This window comes from Bubalus kerabau, chromosome 1 (genome assembly GCF_029407905.1).
Source record: "Bubalus kerabau isolate K-KA32 ecotype Philippines breed swamp buffalo chromosome 1, PCC_UOA_SB_1v2, whole genome shotgun sequence".
Lineage (NCBI taxonomy): Eukaryota > Metazoa > Chordata > Mammalia > Artiodactyla > Bovidae > Bubalus > Bubalus kerabau.
This window is the reverse complement of record NC_073624.1, coordinates 46,854,039-46,872,924: the sequence shown is the minus strand read 5'-3', so window position 1 is coordinate 46,872,924 and position 18,886 is coordinate 46,854,039. Positions and strand designations below refer to the sequence as shown.

Genomic DNA, 18,886 nt, shown 5'->3' with positions numbered 1-18,886 from the left:
ATGCTTCCTACATTTTTCATAGAAATGATCCAATACTAACCACTGCTGTGGGGGATGGGAGGGAGGCTTTGGCTGGGGAAGGGCACTTGGGAGCAGAGTGGGTGGGGGTGGGGGCAGGGAGGGGTGCTCCTGGGAGGAGAGCAAACTGCTTTCAGAAGTGCTGTCTGAGAGCTTCGTACAGAGCTTTCAGCTACTTCTGCTTGGGTGGCTTTGCGGTCCCATGCATTAAGGACCCTCAGCCTCTCTTCTGGAAATCCTTTTCTCCTGGAACATTTTACCTTGTTAGTTTTCGCTGCTTCTTGAGAGATTTTCTTTGGGTCTCAAAATGCTTTCTCTTGATACTATGTCTCAGGTGGATTTAAGATCACAGCTATTACATCAGGATTTAACTTTGACTTGATTTGTGGGGAAAGAAAAAAAAAATCTCATTGTTTCAGTAGAAGTTCCAGTCTGGCACTGCCTTGTGAGTCTCCTCATTGGATTGTTCAAGAAATATCTACGGAGTACTTTCTATGTGCCGGGCACTGGGCTGGGAATATAATGATGAATGAGATAGGTAGAGTTCTATCAGAGTTCTAGTGGAATTGGCAACACTGTCAGGGAGCTGGTTGCTCAAACAGACATGGACCCAACAGCATGATAAAGATGCTAGGCTCTGGGAACCCCTTCAGGGGCATAGAGGACTTCTTGGAGGAGGTGTTGTTTCACCGGAAACCTGGAAAATGTGTAGGAACTTGCCAACAAAGAGGGGAGGAAGGGCGTTGCGGGTAGAGGAAAATAGCACACCTGAAGGTTTGGCCATGGAAAGGGGGGAAGACAGAAGGCTCAGCTTTTTCCTGCCCTCTGCAGTGACAGAGACCTCTAGATAGTTCTGGCCTTTGGCGCTTAAGGATGGAAGGGCAGGACCCATCACCAGGAGAGAGATAAAAAAAAATTGCATCCACTCACGGAGGAAATATTCTGCTGTGTCAGCTTCGTAATCTGCATCCTCTGGGAAGTGATCGATTTGCTTGCAGAGACCTTTGAAGTTCCCTGGAAAACAAGGGAAGAAAGTGCTCGTGAGACATCCAAATCTCCAGGGACTCAGTGCCCACTGGCCTCTTCCTGACTTCTTGTTCTTCTGAAGCTGGCTCAGTCCTCTCCCTCACTTCCCCCCTCCCCCCCAAAGAAGGTATCGCTTTGTCTGTTTGGACATCTGCCCAGTGAATCAAAACACACACACCCGCGGTGCTGCAGAGAGGATCTAAGGCTTAAGACTTCAAAACCCAGCCTTCCATCTCTGCATCGAGGCTTCTGAGGATTAGCTGAGGCTTGGCGGGCAGTGGAGGTTTGAATCTGGGCTGGGGACTGCCACAGAGGAGACTGGTGAATACCAGCATGCCTGCATCTGTGCCCCAGCTCGGCTGGGAGTCACCTCGTGTTTTACATGCGAGAAAGTTGATCGCTTTCCAAAGAGGGCAGACCCCAGACCGAGGCTGACAAACATTCCCACAGCCCTTTAGATGAGTTTGCAAAGCATTTTCCCATCTGCAATTGCATGGAATTCACTATATGGAGCCCATGAAAGTTCTGCAATACTCCTAGGGTTGAACACCCCACCCAGGCCTGGGTCACTGGCCAGATTTGTGGAGTATGACTCAACCTGTGAGAGGAGTAATAGCATCTTCATTTTATAAATGAAGAAACTGAGGCTCAGGGAGACTGGATGCAAGTGTGCTTGTATAACTATTTTAGGTATTTCAAGCTAATGCAGTATATAGATAATTCTATACTACATATTACAGAGAAGATGGTTGATCCTTACCCTACAAACCTCCCTTAACTGTCTCTGTGCCAATTCAAATAACTGAATAAGTCCTCATGGCCAGGAAATGATGGAATCTGGGCTCAAACAAAGACCTTTTGGTTTTAAAACTTTCCTTGGTGATTGCTGAGAAGGTGAGAGCCAGCTCAGATGAGAACCCCTAGCCCAGTGTCCAGCAGATCCCCAGTAGTGATCCCTAAATGAATGAGTGAACTACTGAATGCAATCTTCATGAACACTTATGTGGAGAATAGAATTTACAAGCATGGCTGCTTCATGACAACAGAGACTTTTGTCTGTTTCATTCACCATTGTGTCCTGAGCACCAGCACAGGCACGATGGATGTTGCCTGACTTTCTCTGAATGACTGGACACTCGAAACTGTGCAGGGAGATACGGCGACAGTGGGTGAGAGGCAGGTTCTGCAGCTGGCCTGCCTGGGTTTCGTTCAGCCTCATGGAGATGCCTCAGCTTCCTCATCAGAAAGCAGAGATCGTAGCGATTCTTCCTTTGTCGATTGTTGTGGGGATGACATGAGCTAACACGTCTAAAGTGCTCAGAGCAGTGCCTGGCACATTAGTAAATGTGCTGGGGGTATTGAGTGAGAGAGAAATGAACCTTGCTACATTTAGTCCCTGACATTCAGGATTTTCCTGTGATAGAAGATAATGCCACCTAATTAATACAGTCCTTAATATGTGTGAACAATTTATTTTCTTGTAAGATCCTGAGTCTTGTAGCCCATAAAGTAGGTTTTATTATGTACGATAGGTATTATTTAGGAATATTAAGTCATTATTACACATATACACAGCCGGATATATCATACAGCTGGATATACAGGATGTGCTCAGTCACTCAGTTGTGTCTGACTCTTTGCAACCCCATGGACTGCAGCCCACCGGGCTCCTCTGTCCACAGGGATTCTCCAGGCAAGAACACTGGAGTGGGTTGCCATGCCTTCTCCAGGGGGTTTTCCCAACCCAGGGATTGAACCCAACCCAGGTCTCCCGCGTTGCGGGCAGTACAGGTATGCTTACATAATTGTGTTTCTAGCTAATATAATATGTATACGTAACACTGGGGATCCTAGGTGACGCTAGTGGTAAAGAACCCGCCTGCCAAGGCAGGAGACAAAGGAGACATGGGTTTGATCCCTGGGTCAGGAAGATCCCTTAGAAGAGGGCATGACAATCCACTCCAACATTCTTGCCTGGAGCATCCCATGGACAGAGGATCGTGGTGAGCTACAGTCCATAGGATTGCAAAGTTGGACACGACTGACGTGACTTAGCATGCACACATAGGTAGTTCTGTACTACATATAACAGAGAAGATGGTTGATCCTTACCTTACAACCCTCACCTCCCCTTAACTGTATCTCTGCCAAATTCACTTCCTTTCCCAACTTCTGCAAGAAGAGAGATCCCCCAGAGCATACGGGGACTCCAGGTAGACAGAGTTTGGCTCAGAATGCTCCCAGTGGGGCAGGTATCTTCTCTGTGTGTGCTGGACCATGTCTTGTCTTGCTCGGCACCATCCCCACCCCATACCTTGCTGTCTCCCCCTCCTCTGTGGTCATGAACATGTGCCCACCCTGCTCTCAGCATCTTGATGCATTAACCAGAGTCTTCCCCTACCTCTCCTGACTTATCCCCCATCCAACCACAGATTATTTTTTCCTGAGAAGAGTCTTCATTCCTGCTTCTAAGAGGATAACATTTACCTCCCCATTGGTAAAATTACAAATCAGTGTATTTGAAAACCACTTTGCAAAGCACTTTCCTTTTCTCTCAATTCAGTCTGACAAGTATTTCGTCAGCACCAACTTGGTGCCAGGCATCTTTATAGGGAATCTGTGCAGGAGGTGAGGCGCTGAGAATGGTACTGAAGTGCCCCATGGCTCCTGACAAATTGGGGACTATGCTCAACTCCTAACCACAGGTGGTGCCTCCATGTCTCTCTTTTAAGGGCCCCACCCTTCAGGCTGTGGACCTCTAGTGCAGCTGCTCCCCACGCACCCTGGCCCCAGCCCCTACCTCCATCATCTTTGGACCACTGGATCCCAGCACAGTGCCTTGCACAGGAGAAGGGCTCCAGAGATGCTTGTAGAGAGGCTGTGTCAAAGTATCAGCAGCCCAGACCTCTCCTGTGAGGTCCAGACCTGGGGATCCAACTGCCTATTTGATGTCTCTTGGTGGATGTTTTAAAAGCATTGTACACTCAGCAGGTCCAAACTGGAACTCATGATCTATCCCTCAAGCCTGGTCTTCTGGAGGCAACAACTAGGTCAGCCAAGGCCTCTCTGTTGCTGCCTCATGCAAGCCTGAGCCCAGCCATCATTGCCAACATTGCTGCCTCTTCCCTGCAGGCTCCATCCATCACGACATGTCTGTATCGGCTCTCAGAATCTTTCAAACCCATCGATTTTTTTTCCCCAACAAGAGCAATGCCCACTGCCAGGCCACCCTCCTTGCTTCCCTAAATGACTGTGGTAGCCTCCCCACTGGCCATTTTGTACCCACTCTTATCCATCTTTACAGAATGATCATAGTGAAGCTTTGACAATGCATATCTGTTCAAGCCATCTTCAGTTTGAAGTGCTCGACAGCTTCTTGATGTTCTTAGGGAAAATTTCAACATCTTTAACAGGGCCCGACCGCCATCTGGTCTAACCTCCGTCTCAGCGCACGTGCAGTCCCAGCTGCCATTCCCGCCATGCTCCCTCCTTCTATGGGGCCTTTGCATATGCTGGTCTAGCCTCCTGTGCCCCCACCGTCTCCTTTGTTGTCCCTCCCTCAATGTCTCTGTGTCCTCCCGCACTGTGCTAGTGTGGGATCTACCACTCCTCTGGCTGCTCTGTGGTCAGGGGAGGGCTCAAGGCATGAATGATGCTGGTGGGAATGTTCTAGCAGAGAGGGAACGCTTGATAACCCGGGGAGGGGTGGGACGATACAGGAGCACTGTGAGGGGGAGGAGGCCTGGGACACAAGTCCAAGGCCGGCCTCACGTGGATGCTGGTCCATCCACGGCACTGTGGGGAGGGGGCAGTGTGGAGGCGGATGCAGGCGATGGGTGGGCATGGTGGAAGCTTGTGACACTTCTCTTCTGGTTGCTTCTATTTTCTGAATGAAATGGGAAACAGAATTGTCAACTGAGAGGAAAGGGAGGAAGGAAGTGAAAATTTTCTCCATGAGCGTGAAGAAGGAATGGGCTAGGCTTAAGACATGAAGTATATGTGTTGGTGGCCTGACAGTTCCTCCTGAGGTTCTGTGCTTTTTTCTGAACACATTTAGGATATGGGGCAGTCCAGCTGGAGGGTTGCCTTTAACCAGGACGAGGGTCTGTGAGATGAATGCAAGAAGGGGAGGCGGAAAGGGAGTAGATTATTGCCAGGAGCCAGCGTGAGGAGCTCTGCCCGTAGCAAAGGTCATGAGGAAGGAGGCTTGACATCAACACAGGGGGAACAATAGGGCTGATGACCCCAATTGTTCCAGATTATGAAGACGGATCAGACTGTAAGCTGGTAAAGGGACCAGTGAAAAGAAGGTGGGATCAGTGCATTGAAAACATAAGGTGAGGGTCAAGGAATTGCTGGTGGTGGTGAGGGGGTGGGGAGATGCTCTGGGGAGTAAGCTGGAAGGGTGGGGCGAGGGAGTCAGAGACGCTGAGATTGTGGAAGGGCATGGTTGTTGGTAACTTCAGGGTGAAGGATAAGACCATGAACTGGGTGGCTCAGGTCAAGTGGAGGTTGGGAAGCCATTCAAAATATTTAGCAAAGCTCAGACAAATTATTTAGATTGGTGCAAAAGTAACTGCAGTTTGTTGAACTTTGTTGTTTCATTTGTGATGCTAGTGGTAAAAAACCTGCCTGCCGGTGCAGAAGACTTAAGAGATGTGGGTTCGATCCCTGGGTTGGGAAGATCCCCTGGAGAAGGAAATGGCAACCCACTCCAGTATTCTTGCCTAGATAATCCCATGGATAGGGGAACCTGGCGGACTATAGTCCATAGTGTCACAAAGAGTTGGACATGACTGTGTGTGACTTAGCATGCACACATGCCTACATCATTTTAATGCACATTTCTTGCCTTTTTTTTTTTTGCTAATGACTTATTACTTGCTGTTTATTTTATATTTATTTTAGACCTCAAATTGGGTTGTAAAGCAGTGGAGACAACTTGCAAGATCAACAACACATTAGGCCCAGGAACTGATAACAAATGTACAGTGCAGTGGTAATAAAGAAGTTCTGCAGGGGAGATTAGAGCCTGGAAGATGAGTGCAGTGGCCAGCCATTGGAAGTTGACAATGACCAGATGAGAGCATCATCAAAGCTGATCCTCTTACAACTATAAGAGAAGTTGCTGGAGAGCTCAGCACTGACCATTCTATGGTTGTTCAGCATTTGAAACCAATTGGGAAGGTGGGTGCCTCATGAGCTGATTGTAAATCAAAAAAATCATCTCTTATTCTATGCAACAATGCACTGTTTCTCTATTGGATTGTGATGTGCAATGAAAAGTGGATTTCATACGATGACCAGTGACAACCAGCTCATGGTTGGATGGAGAAGAAGCTCCAAGTACTTCCTAAAGTTAAACTTGTACCAAAAAAAGGTCATGGTCATTGTTTGGTGGTTTGCTGCCTGTGTCATCTGCTATAGTTTTCTGAATCCTGATGACATGATTACATCTGAGAAGTATGCTCAGCAAATCCATAAGACGCACTGAAAACTTCAACATCTACAGCTGGCATTGATCAACAGAAAGAGCCCAGTTCTTCACACAATGCCCGATCACATATCACACAACCAAGCCTTCAAAAGTTGAATGAACTGGGCTACAAGTTTTGCTTCTTTCTCTATATTCACCTGACCTCTCACAAACTGACTGCCACTTCTTCAAGCATCTCAGCTTTTTGAGTGAAAATGCTTCCACAACCAGCAGGAGGCAGAAACTGCTTTCGAGAAGTTGGTCGAATCCCGAAGCATGGATTTTTATGCTAGAGGAATAAACAAACTTATTTCTCATTGGCAAAAGTGTGCTGATTTTAATGGCTCCCATTTTGATTAATAAACATGTACTTGAGCCTAGTTAAAATGATTTAAAATTCACAGTCTAAAACTGCAATTACTTTTTCACCAAACTATAATATACAAGATAATACTAGCCTATAATATACAAGATAAAACCAAATAACTTCTATATAAAGACAAAACTAAATGTTCACTTTTATTTCCTATATACATCAAATACATATTATAAAACTGCTTACCAAGTTAAACATTGATGTGCAAATGATTCATCCAATTATTCTAATAGGCCCCAAATCAATGGTTGGTTTTTAGAAATTATTGGTGTGATCTTTTGATGATGAGTCTTTTACAAGCTAAATGATGGCCCTGTCTGGATGGAGATTTGACACACGGAACCACACCAGATGCTTCTCACCCTTCTCTGTTAGAGTAAGAGTCATTCTGTCTCAGTGATAGAGAGTTTTCTACTAACCTCTGAGGGACAGAAAACTAAGATCATGGCATCTGGTCCCATCATTTCATGGCAAACAGATGGAGAAACAATGAAAACAGTGACAGACTTTATTTCCTTGGGCTCCAAAATGACTGCAGGTGGTGACTGTAGCCATGAAATTAAAAGACGCTTGCTCCTTGGAAGAAAAGCTATGAACAATCTAGACAGCATATTAAAAAGCAGAGACATTACTTTGCCAACAAAGTTCCATCTAGTCAAAGCTATGGTTTTTCCAGTAGTCATGTATGGATGTGAGAATTAGACTGTAAAGAAAGCTGAGCTCTGAAGAACTGATGCTTTTGAATTGTGGTGTTGGAGAAGACTCTTGAGAGTCCCTTAGACAGCAAGGAGATCAAGCCAGTCCATCCTAAAGGAAATCAGTCCTGAATATTCATTGGAAGGACTGATGCTGAAGCTGAAGCTCCAATACTTTGATCATCTGATGCGAAGAACTAACTCACTGGAAGAGATCCTGATTCTGGGAAAGATTGAAGGCAGGAAGAGAAGGGGATTATAGAGGATGAGATGGTTGGATGTCATCACTGACTCAATGGACATGAGTTTGAGCAAGCTCCAGGAGTTGGTGATGGACAGGGAGACCTGGCGTGCTACAGTCCATGGGGTTACAAAGAGTCAGACATGACTGAGTGACTGAACTGAACTGAACTGAGAGACAGAAGATTAGTGGTGAGGAATGACGGAGGTAAACTGGGACCCAGGCTGTAGTGGGATTGATCCCAGTGGTCTCTGAGGTTGATGGTGATGATGAGGCTGTGAGCGTTGGTTGGAGCATAGGGGTCTCCAGGAGCACTGGGGGCTCTGTGGCCTAGGACTCAGTCTGACTGACTAAGGCGGTGCTTAGGCTCATGAAGCAGTACCCTGGTGGTACCGCACTGCTATTGGTAGAATTTAAGTTTGGTAGAACATCTATGTCTGCAGACATTACTACTAACAGTGAAGAGGGGTATCATCTTGTTTTCTGGATGCCAGCCTTTAGTTCTGGTGTATTTCTTTCTGGTTGGTGGCCATCAAGTCCAGGGATTGATTCAGCTTCAGGCACAGATAGATCCAAATGCTCAAATATTTGGTGTCTCTTACCTTCTCTGTTCATCTTTCCTCTCTCCCCAGGGTAGAGATTAAGGGATGACTAAGTGCCTGGCTCTGGGGTGGTGGAGGGAAACCTGACCTGATCCTTGCCTTTCAGGGATGCATAGTTTTTGGGGAAAAATAGATAGCACAGAATTTACTAGAATGTAATATCTCACATCCTATATTAGAGAGATATAAGGCATCCGGTCCCATTACTTCATGACGAATAGATGGGGAAACAATGGAAACAGTGAGAAACTTTATTTTCTTGGGCTCCAAAATGACTGCAGATGGTGACTGCAACCATGAAATTAAAAAACGCTTGCTCCTTGGAAGAAAAGCTATGACAAACCTAGATAGCATATTAAAAAGCAGAGACATCACTTTGCTGACAAAGATCCCTCTAGTCAAAGCTATGGTTTTTCCAGTAGTCATGTACGGATGTGAGAGTTGGACCATAAAGAAAGCTGAGCTCTGAAGAATTGATGCTTTTGAACTGTGGTGTGGGAGAAGACTCTTGAGAGTCCCTTGTACAGCAAGGAGAGCAAATCAGTCAATCCGGAAGGAAATTAACTCTGAATATTCATTGGAAGAACTGATGCTGAAGCTCCAATACTTTGGCCACCTGATGGGAAGAGCAGACTCATTGGAAAAGACCCTGGTGATTGGAAAGATTGAAGGCAGGAGGAGAAGGCAGGGACGACAGAGGATGAGATGGTTGGATGGCAACACTAGTTCAATGGACATGAGTTTGAGCAAACTCCAGGAGATAGTGAAGCACAGGGAAATCTGGTGTGCTGGAGTCCATGGGGTCACAAAGGGTCAGACACGACTGAATGACTGAACAATAGCAACAAGGCCTTATGGGCTTCCCTGGTGGCTCAGTGGTAAAGAACCCATCTGCCAATGCAGAAGACGTGAGTTTGATCCCTGAGTGGGGAAGATACCCTGGAGGAGGAAATGGCAACCCAAGTATTCTTGCCTGGAAAACTCCACTGACAGAGGAGCCTGGTGGGCCACAGTCCCTGGAGTCACAAAGGAGTTGGACATGACTTAGTGACTAAACAACAGCAATAAGAACACAAAGCCTATGGGAACATAGTTGTTCAGCTAACATGTATGTTGTACAGACTGTATGCCATGTTCTGTGTGATCTGCTGAGGACACAGAGGAAAAAAATTGACTTTCTGTCTCCACAGAGCTTGCCATCTATGGGAGACAGGGAGGAGGTGCTGTGGGGTAGCAGGATGTGTGTTCTGACAAGGCAGGGTGTGTCTGAGAACACACAGAGGGCTGCAGATTCAGGTGTGTGTGTGTATGAGTGTTGACACAGGCTTCCTGACTCAGAAGGCAACGGAGTCAGCCAGGTGAAGCAGGTAGGTAGGGATGTGTGTGTGTGTGTGTGTGTTGGGGAATGTGAGGAAGCAGTGGAAAGTGAGAAGGGATTCTAGGAAGAGGCAAGTCAGGAAAGAGCAAGGTCAGGGAAGTGCTGGGCACACAGGAAGGGGCAGAGTGTCTCAGGGCGCCAGGCCAGTCCGCCAGGGCAGGTCCTCCAGGTCAGAGCTGGGGGTAAGAGGGAAACCCGGAGGCAGCGCTGTGCTGGGGCTGGCTTACATCTTGGGAGCTGACTGTTAGTGTCTCTTCATAACTCACACGAGGAGCTTGAAATCAGCCACGGTGCAAGTGTTTGCACCACGGACATTGGCAAACACCACAAATCAAGGTCCTGTATCCCTGCACAGAGAGCCAGCTGGTAAACATTTACCAGCAAACCCCCAGATGCAGGGCAGTCTCATATGAGGGAGGGGTTTGCTGGTGCAAAGACATGACATCTTCATGGGAGTAGAGATTTACAGAAAGATTGATCCCAACAAGAAGGTTGGATGGGTGAGGGTGAGGGCAGTAGATGGCTGGGGAGTAGGCAGGGATCTGATCCTGCCGGGCTTGTGGTCCAGATTGAAGTGAGGAGGGGGCATCTCAGTGCCCACTCCGCCCACAAGCACAGGCTTTGAGCTTCTGGAGGATGAGGAGATGGGGGAGATTGTTCCACCATGAGGGCTTCCCAGGTGGCCCTAGTGGTAAAGAACCCACGTGCCAATGCAGGAGACCTAAGAGACTTGGGTTCGATCCCTGGCTTGGGAGGATCCCCTGGAGAAGGGTAAGGCAAGCCACTCCAGTATTCTTGCCTGAAGAATCCCATGGACAGAGAAACCAGGTGGGCTACAGTCCATGGGGTTGCAAAGAGTAGGACACGACTGAAGCAACTTAGCGCACACACACTCCCACCATGAACTATAAAGGATTTTTCTGCCAAGGGGACCAACAACTGTGAAATCTCTACTGAACCCCCACTCCAGAAGGGCCAACGATGTTGTGCCAACCCCAGAGCCCAGAGACCTCAAGCCAAGCCTTGGAGGGAAGGCCAAGGGCTGAGTCTTAGGCTGCCACAGCTCTGCCTCCAGGAATTCCCCACTTCAGTCTGAGAATTTCAGCTTGCAGGTATTAAGTAGTTTAAAAGGAGGTTTCATCAGCTTTGTAAAAAGCACATTAATATCTCACAACACCAACTGCTGTCTCATTTCTTTGAGATACAATAACCTCTTCATAAACCTGGTCATTAAGGGTTGAACAAGCGCTGTTTTAATTTTCCATACATTCAGGAGAGGCTGAAAGAGTAGCTCAGAATCTGGAGGCTGCGCTGAGGGAGCTGGCTGCCGCACGGGTAGGAAGTCGGTGAAGTAATTTTTTAAGTAAAGCAAATGAAGGGTTTGGTGGGAGCTGCCGGCGCTGTGTTTTAAACCTTTTCTGCTCCTGGCTTTTTGCTGTGCTGGCAGGGCCCTCCCTGATGGCAGGGATTAACGAGACCCTGGGGTGGGTGGAAGAGGCCGGCCTCGCCCACCTCTCTGGGAACCTCAGCCCCCAAGCAGTGCTGGCACTGGCGGCTGCTGGAAGGTTTGAAACAAAACTCTCCCCATTCATTCATTCATTCATTCATTGAATTGTTTCCAACGGCTGCTGCATGCTAGGTCTTGTGCAGGCGTTGGCTGGGGTTAGAGTGGAGTAAGAAGACTGCCCTGCCTGCCTGCTTTCCCGAGTCTGTCCCCAGGTGTGCCCTGAGAGCCCACCTTGCGGAAGTCCTGGGTGCAGCACTGTGCACTTTTGCACACATCTCTGGGAGGAATAAAAAGTGAAAGTATTAGTTGCTCCGTCGTGTTCGACTCTTTGTGACCCCAGGGACTGCAACCTGCCAGTCTCCCCTGTCCATGGGATTCTCCAGGCAAAAATACTGAAGTGGGTTGCCTTTCCCTTCTCCAGGGGCTTTTCCTGACCCAGGAATGGAACCTGGGTCTCTTGCATTGCAGGCGGATTCTTTACCATCTGAGCCACCAGAGACTATCCTGTCTTGATTCTTGTCAGCTGCTTCTTTAGTTCTTTCAGTGTGATATGGGGAAGAGACTGGACCCCAGATTCAGAGAGTCCCAGCCTCAAAGCCCAGCTCTGCTAGCTATCAGCTATGCCGCCCTGAGCAAGTCATGTGACCTCTCTGTGCCTATTTCTTTCTTTGTATAAAGGAAATTCTTGCCCCGTGGGGGTGATTCTGAGGACTCAATGAGAAAGCCCCTTGTACAGTTCCTAACTCAGAGCAGCACTCAACCAATGTAATCCTTCCTTCTCTCTCTTCTTCAAATGACACCTCTTTCAAGAAGCCTTTCTTGATTGCCCTTAGTTGGAAAGACTCTTTTTCTCCTCTATGCCCCTCTGAAGTGCGACTAGGTTTTAATGGGCATAGGAGTCACTAGGGGATCATGTTAAACCAGTTGCTGACTCGGTGGGTCTGGAGAGGACCCTGAAACTTGGTATTTCTTGCAAGCTCAAAGGCAGTGTTGTGATTCAGGGTCCCTGGTGGACTATATTTTGGTTTGATTTTGAATACTTTGTATCTGCTTTAATCATATTTTGTGCTCTGATATCATTGTTCAGGGAAAAAATGGCTTCAAATCTGTAAGTTCCTCAAGGGCAGAATTTCCTTGATTCTAAGAACTTCCATGCACATTTCAGTGAAATTGGGATGTGTCTTACAATTGATGGGTTCATTTACTGCTGTGTGTCTCTCTTTCCCCAAAAAATCATTATTACATTGATGGTGTGTCTTACAGTTAATGATAATAGCTACACAACAAGTGTTTATTGAACAAATGGACAAATAAACAAATGAATTTGTGTGCGTGTGTCTATGTGGGTGGAGAGTATTCTATACATTTCCATTCTCCGGAACAGATGAACATTATGCCAACTATTAGAATCCCTGGAGCACCAGGATCTTTTGTAGCTCTCTTATTAAAAGCCTATTTGAGGGACTTCCCTGGTGGTCCAGAGGCTAAGACGCCATGCTTCCCAATGCAGAGTGCCTGGGTTTGATCCCTGGTCGGGTAATTAGATCCCACCTGAAACAATGAAGATCGAAGATCGATCCCATGTGCCACAACTAAGACTTGGCACAGCCAAATAAATAAATAAATATTTTAAAAGCCTATTTGACAGTCTCAAAATACGTGTATATCCCAAACCCCAGCAATTTCCCTTAGAAACTCGCCTTGGGAAGCCCTTGCCTGTATACATGAGGAGGTGTATATGAGAATGTTCCTAACAGCAGTGCTTGAAACAACACAACCCTGGGAACAACTCGCATTTTTCTCACCAGAAGAATGATAATAACTTGGAGCATATTAATATAATGAGATAGGACTCAGCAATGGATGGGAGTAGATTACAGCTACACTTGTCAACACCGGTGAATTCCACACACATGATACTGTGCAGCACACACAAAAACAGACTCGCAGGCATAGAACACAAACTTATGGTCACCAGAGGGGAAGGGGGCAGGGGTAAATCAGGAGTTTGGGATTAAAATATACACACTACTGTATAGAAAATGGATTACCAACAAGGACCTACTATGTAGCATAAGGAACTACATGCAATATCTTATAATAACCTATAGTGGAAGAGAATGTAAAAAAGAGTGTGTGTGTGTATATATATATATACACACACATACATGTAAATATACAACTGAATTACTTTGTTGTATATCTGAAATGAGCACAGCATTGTAAGTCAACTATATTTCAACAAAAATTTTAAAAATACTGAACACAGAAATCAAGCCATGGATAAATACATATGGTATGATTCCATTTACACAAAGTTAAACATGTACAACTGGACAAAAGATTTTTAAGGACATGGGTTCAATCCCTGCTCCAGGAATTGGAGCCACATGCCAAAAAAAACATGCCACATGGCAACTAAATCCAGGCATCACAGGTATTGAGCCAGCGTGCTAGAGCCCCTGAACTGCAACTGCTGAAGCCCGTGTGCCTAGAGCCTGTGCTCCAAGCAAGAGTAGCCACCAGAGTAAGAAGCCTGAGCACCACAAAGAAGAGTAGCCTGCACTCGCTGCAAGTAGAGAAAGCCTGAGTGCAGCAACAAAGAGCACGGCCATACATAAATAAATAATGAAAAAGGAAAGACAAAGGAAATACGTAGTTGTGGTGAAACTGTAAAGTCAAGCAAGCAGTGATAAACACAGAATTCAAGAGGGTGTTGACCAGACATGAGGGAGAAGGGGTAAGGGCGGGGGACAAGTCAGCTTCAGTGTGCTGTGATGCTCCATTTCTTAACCTGGTGGTCAGCTCACAGGTCTTCATTCTATCGCTGTTCTCTGTGCCTCACTATGGCAGAGACTACTGGCTGTTTCCTAATGTCCCGTCTTTTTCATCTTCCCATGTTTTACTTGGACAGGTGGCTTCCCAGAATATAGACTTTAGTTCCCAGCTGCTCTTGAAGCTAGAGGTGACCATGTGACCAAGCTCTGACTAATGGGATGGAAGTGGAAGTGGAGGGAGCGACATCCTTCAAGGAATGGCATGTGCCCTTCTCAGACCTTTCCTCTGGGCACATGGAATAGAGAGCTCCAGTTGCCATCTTGGACCGTGATGCAACCTTGAAGATGGAGAGCTGCATGATGGAAGAATCAAAGACATCTGGGCCATGCCATCAATGGAGAGTCTTATCTCCCAGACGTCATATCTCCAAAGTTGGGCGATGAGAGAGAAATAAGCTATCTTTTTTAGCTAAAAAACAACCCTCGTTGCCAAACCTAATTGTAATCAGTGTAATCATACATGTTAAAATAGTCTTTTATATGTATTTAGTATTAGATACTTTTTAAAGAACCCTGCGGAGAAGGCAATGGCACCCCACTCCAGTACTCTTGCCTGGAAAATCCCATGGATGGAGGAGTCTGGTAGGCTGCAGTCCGTGGGGGCGCTGAAAGTCAGATACGACTGAGCGACTTCACTTTCACTTTTCACTTTCCTGCATTGGAGAAGGAAATGGCAACCCACTCCAGTGTTCTTGCCTGGAGAATCCCAGGGACAGGGGAGCCTGGTGGGCTGCCGTCTCTGGGGTCGCACAGAGTCGGACACGACTGAAGTGACTTAGCTTAGCTTAAAGAACCCTGATGCTGGGAAAGATTGAAGGCAGAAGGAGAAGGGGTTGACAGGATGAGATGGGGATGACAGAGGATGAGACGGTTGGATGGTATCACCAACTCGATGGACATGAGTTTGAACAGGCTCTGGGAGTTGGTGATGGACAGGGAAGCCTGGTGTGCTGCAGTCCATGGGGTCGCAAAGGGTTGAACATGACTGAGCAGCTGAACTGAAAGAACACTTAGTGCTTGCGTTGAGCAGGTTCTCACTAAGTATCTACAGAATAATTGAGCAAAAGGATGAATTAGAAATTGTCTCAGTCTTCTTCACAACCCCTTTGTTCAGGATAAACTTTTCTCCAGTTCAGTGCCAGCTGTGGCCATGACTAAGGGAAGACATGGGCAGGGGCATTGCTGAGAATTGGGGTGCAAGTCAGCCTTAGACAAGGGAGCCAGGAAGGAGGTGAAGAGAGTGGGTTTGACCTCACACAGGAGGAGTGAATGGATCCTGGTGGAGATAAGTGAACCAGGATACTCAGTGCTTAGAGACTGTGGACAGGCCCCCAAGGTGGTGGCCAGGGCCCTACACTGGGAGCTCTGTGTCACAGGCAGGGGTAGTCTTGCTGGTGGATTATGTGGACAGGACCAAGAATGAGAATTTGGGAGGATCTAGGTTCTGAACTTCAAGGCCCATTCATCATAACCTTGTATCTCTGTCCCCCTCACTCCACAGTGTTGACACTGGAGCAGGCTCCCAGGGACAGGAAAACCTCATGTGATTGAAAGCCTTGCACAATGAGGTTAAGGACCCTCCACAGAGGTAATGAGTCAACCTAAAATGTACTCCATAAAGCAGGCCTGTAGGTTTGAGCGTTGTCAAAAGCCATGAAACCGTCCTCAAAAACAATTCTTAGTTCAGCTCCTGCTGCTAGAGAGGCAGGGAGGGTCAGTGGTTAGTCTCAGAGTCTGGAGGTGGGCAACCTGGGTTCATAGCCCAGTTGTACCACAAAGCCCCTCTGAACCTCAGTCTTTTCATCTGTAACGTGGGGAGACAGTAGACCTGTCTCACTGGGGCTGTAAGGATTGCATAAAACCCTACACTGAGAGGGTTTAGTACAGTGCCTGGCACACAGTAGGTTCTCAAAAAGTGTCAGGTGCTACTGTCTGGGGCCCATGCTGGGGGTGCAAATGGATCACCCAGTCCCTGCTCTCAAGAAGCTCCGGGACTAGTCGGGGAGAGTAGTGGTTACTTTCCGTGTCAGGTTTGCTCCCAGGTGGAGGCAGGCCTAGGGAGGACGGGAAGCTGATAGGCATAGACCCTCTGGAGCAGGACTGATCAAATGGCTCTGTCAACCCCAGGAGTGGGCAGGCAATGAATAAACACTGTTGTGTGCCAACAGCTCTACATTCATCTCGAGAGCCTGGCAGCGCAGTGGAAAGATGGCCGGGCTGCTCGGTGAGACAGCGGGTGCTTGCACCGTCTTTCTGCCGTGTCTTAACCGTGTGATCTTGGGCAAGTCACTGACTTCAGGATTCATTCAGGGCTTCAGCCAGTCCTCATTTCTACTGAATGCCCATTAACTGTAGTGATTGAGCTGGCACCGTGGTAGAGAGGGGGTCAGTACAGCAGGACTCCCTAAACCCCCGGATCAGTGTCTAGGAGGCACTGAGACACAGAGTCAATGTACCTGGCCCCGGGTGAAAACAACAGCAAGGGCAGGGTGGTCACGTGGGCCCCTTGGAGAAACTGTCAGGAGCGAGGTGCTGGGTTAAACACTGTACATCAATGGGGAGGTAAATGAAGGTAAACGAAGGTAAAATCAATCCTAAAAAAAAAATCCCTCTATTATTTTCTCCACTTTAGAGGTGTGGAAATAGAGGCACCGAAAGATGAAGACATGCACTGAAGGATTCACAGTGTGAGCCAAATAGCTGGGATTTGACCCCAGGCAGTGGGGCCAAAGAGCAGATACTTTCAAACTGTGGTGCTGGAGAAGACTCTTGACAGTCCCTTGGACTGCAAGGAGATCAAACCAGTCAATACTAAAGGAAATCAACCCTGAATATTCACTGGAAGGACTGATGCTGAAGTTGAAACTCCAATACTTTGGCCACCTTATGCGAAGAGCTGATTCATTGGAAAAGACCCTGATGCTGAGAAAGATTGAGGGCAGGAGGAGAAGCGGGTGACAGAAGATGAGATGATTGGATGGCATCATTGACTCAATGGACATGAGTTTGAGCAAACTTTAGGAGATGGTGAAGGACAGGGAAGCCTGGTGTGCTGCAGTCCATGGGGTTGTAAAGAGTCAGACACGACTGAGTGACTGAACAACAGTGGGGTTCTGGTGAACCACTAAGTGATACTGTTACTGCAGAGGACAAGATGCTGGAGGGTGGGTGGAGGGTGCATCATTTCATCTGAGTGGTGGTGAGTTGTCAGGAAGGCTTCCTGGAAGAAGCTCCATCTCAGATGAGCCACGAGGGATAAGTAGAAATTGTCAGTTGAATGGAAGGGCAGGGAGGTGCTGGGGGGAAAAGCAAAGGTTAACCAAAGAAAGAAGATGGGATCCTGCCGCCAAGAGTTTTGGTCTGTCTGAAGGACAGATGGTTGGGCTGGATATAAGCATGTGTGTGTGTGTAACCAGTCTTGAGAGATAGTAGTTGTGGTTAGATTATTCAGGACCTAATAAGCCATTAGAAGTATAAACTTAGGAGCAGTGGAGAGCAACCAAGGATTTTTTAAGCAGGTGGTTGATGTGGCCAGACTTGTGCTTTAGGGTAATAGTCCTGGTGGCTGCTTGGGGCGTGGACTGGAGAGACAAGCCTGGAAGCCATGAGCCCAGTCCAAGCCACCAGCATCTCTTGCCTGGACCATTGCAACACGAGTAGTCCAGGTGAGAGATGGAGGTGGCTCAGGCAGGGTGGGGACAGTGATGATGGAGAGACCTGCGTGTGTATGAAGTCAGTTGAGATTTATTTATCTGTAATATGGGAAAATGGGCCAGTCCTGTTTCCCTGAGGGTGTGATTGAATAGATGAAATGAGATGAAACTGAGAGCTAATAAACTCACTTGGTAAATTGCAAAGCCCTGTGCAGGGGTGCAGGCTGTTTAGCCCAGGCAGCCACTGGGGATGAGACGGGGCCAGATGCAATTCTCTCTCCAGATATGCTTCCTACTCCCTGGACAAACTGCTGCTCTAACATTCATTAGTTGTGCCTCCTTAGGTTAGTCACTTCCCTTCTCTAAGCTTCTATCTTCTTCAGTCAGTCAGTCAGTTCAGTCGCTCAGTCATGTCTGACTCTTTGGGACCCCATGAATTGCAGCACGCCAGGCCTTCCTGTCCATCACTAACTCCCGGAGATCCCGCAAACTCATATCTTCTCCTTATGTTGTTGCAAATATGAATAAGATAATGTGCAGAGTACTTGACATTGTGCCACCAAGGAAGTGCTAGGAAATAAAAATCTTTACAGGGCTAGTGTCTCTTCCACTACTCCGTGTACAAAGATCATGGGGCCTGGCTGCCAGGAGGTGTCCCACAGACACTGTCACCTGAGGGACCCTCATTCCTGCCAGCATCTCAGGAAGTCACCGAAATATTGTCTAGATGCCTCCAAGGAATGAGAAGACGTCAATGGCCTTTCCTGCTTTGCAGAATCTGCCTTAAATTTTTGACCACCAATTTCCCTGAGTCCCCTTTGGTTCATTTTCATCTGCTTAAGTACATTCAATTTCATGGCAGAGATCCAGTCCAAAGTGGTTAAATGCCACCCAAGCCACTGACCCACAAGGATGGACATGTTTCATGGGACGAGAATCTGTATACCTGGGAATGCTCATCTAACTTCATTCTTGTTTCCAAGCCAAACACAAAACTCAGAAATCTTGTCTTCCATTGCCTATAGCACAAAGGGCGGATATCTTTAGAACCAGATTCCCACCCATGCCCAGTTGGAA

At 47.3% G+C, this 18,886-nt stretch overlaps 1 protein-coding gene and 1 long non-coding RNA gene across 2 annotated transcripts in view; one reads left to right on the top strand and one right to left on the bottom strand.

The window, feature by feature from the left end:
- LOC129647052 (uncharacterized) overlaps positions 1-18,886 on the top strand; it is a 152,842-nt gene that overhangs the window by 12,170 nt on the left and 121,786 nt on the right. Inside the window, exon 2 of the long non-coding RNA XR_008712254.1 lies at positions 5,953-6,231. This is a non-coding gene — a long non-coding RNA (uncharacterized LOC129647052). The remainder of the gene's footprint in view (positions 1-5,952; positions 6,232-18,886) is intronic.
- The window catches only part of CACNG2 (calcium voltage-gated channel auxiliary subunit gamma 2), a 121,365-nt gene that overhangs the window by 20,729 nt on the left and 81,750 nt on the right, over positions 1-18,886 (bottom strand). Inside the window, exon 2 of the mRNA XM_055574126.1 lies at positions 949-1,032. Coding sequence (XP_055430101.1) covers positions 949-1,032 — 84 coding nt within the window. The remainder of the gene's footprint in view (positions 1-948; positions 1,033-18,886) is intronic.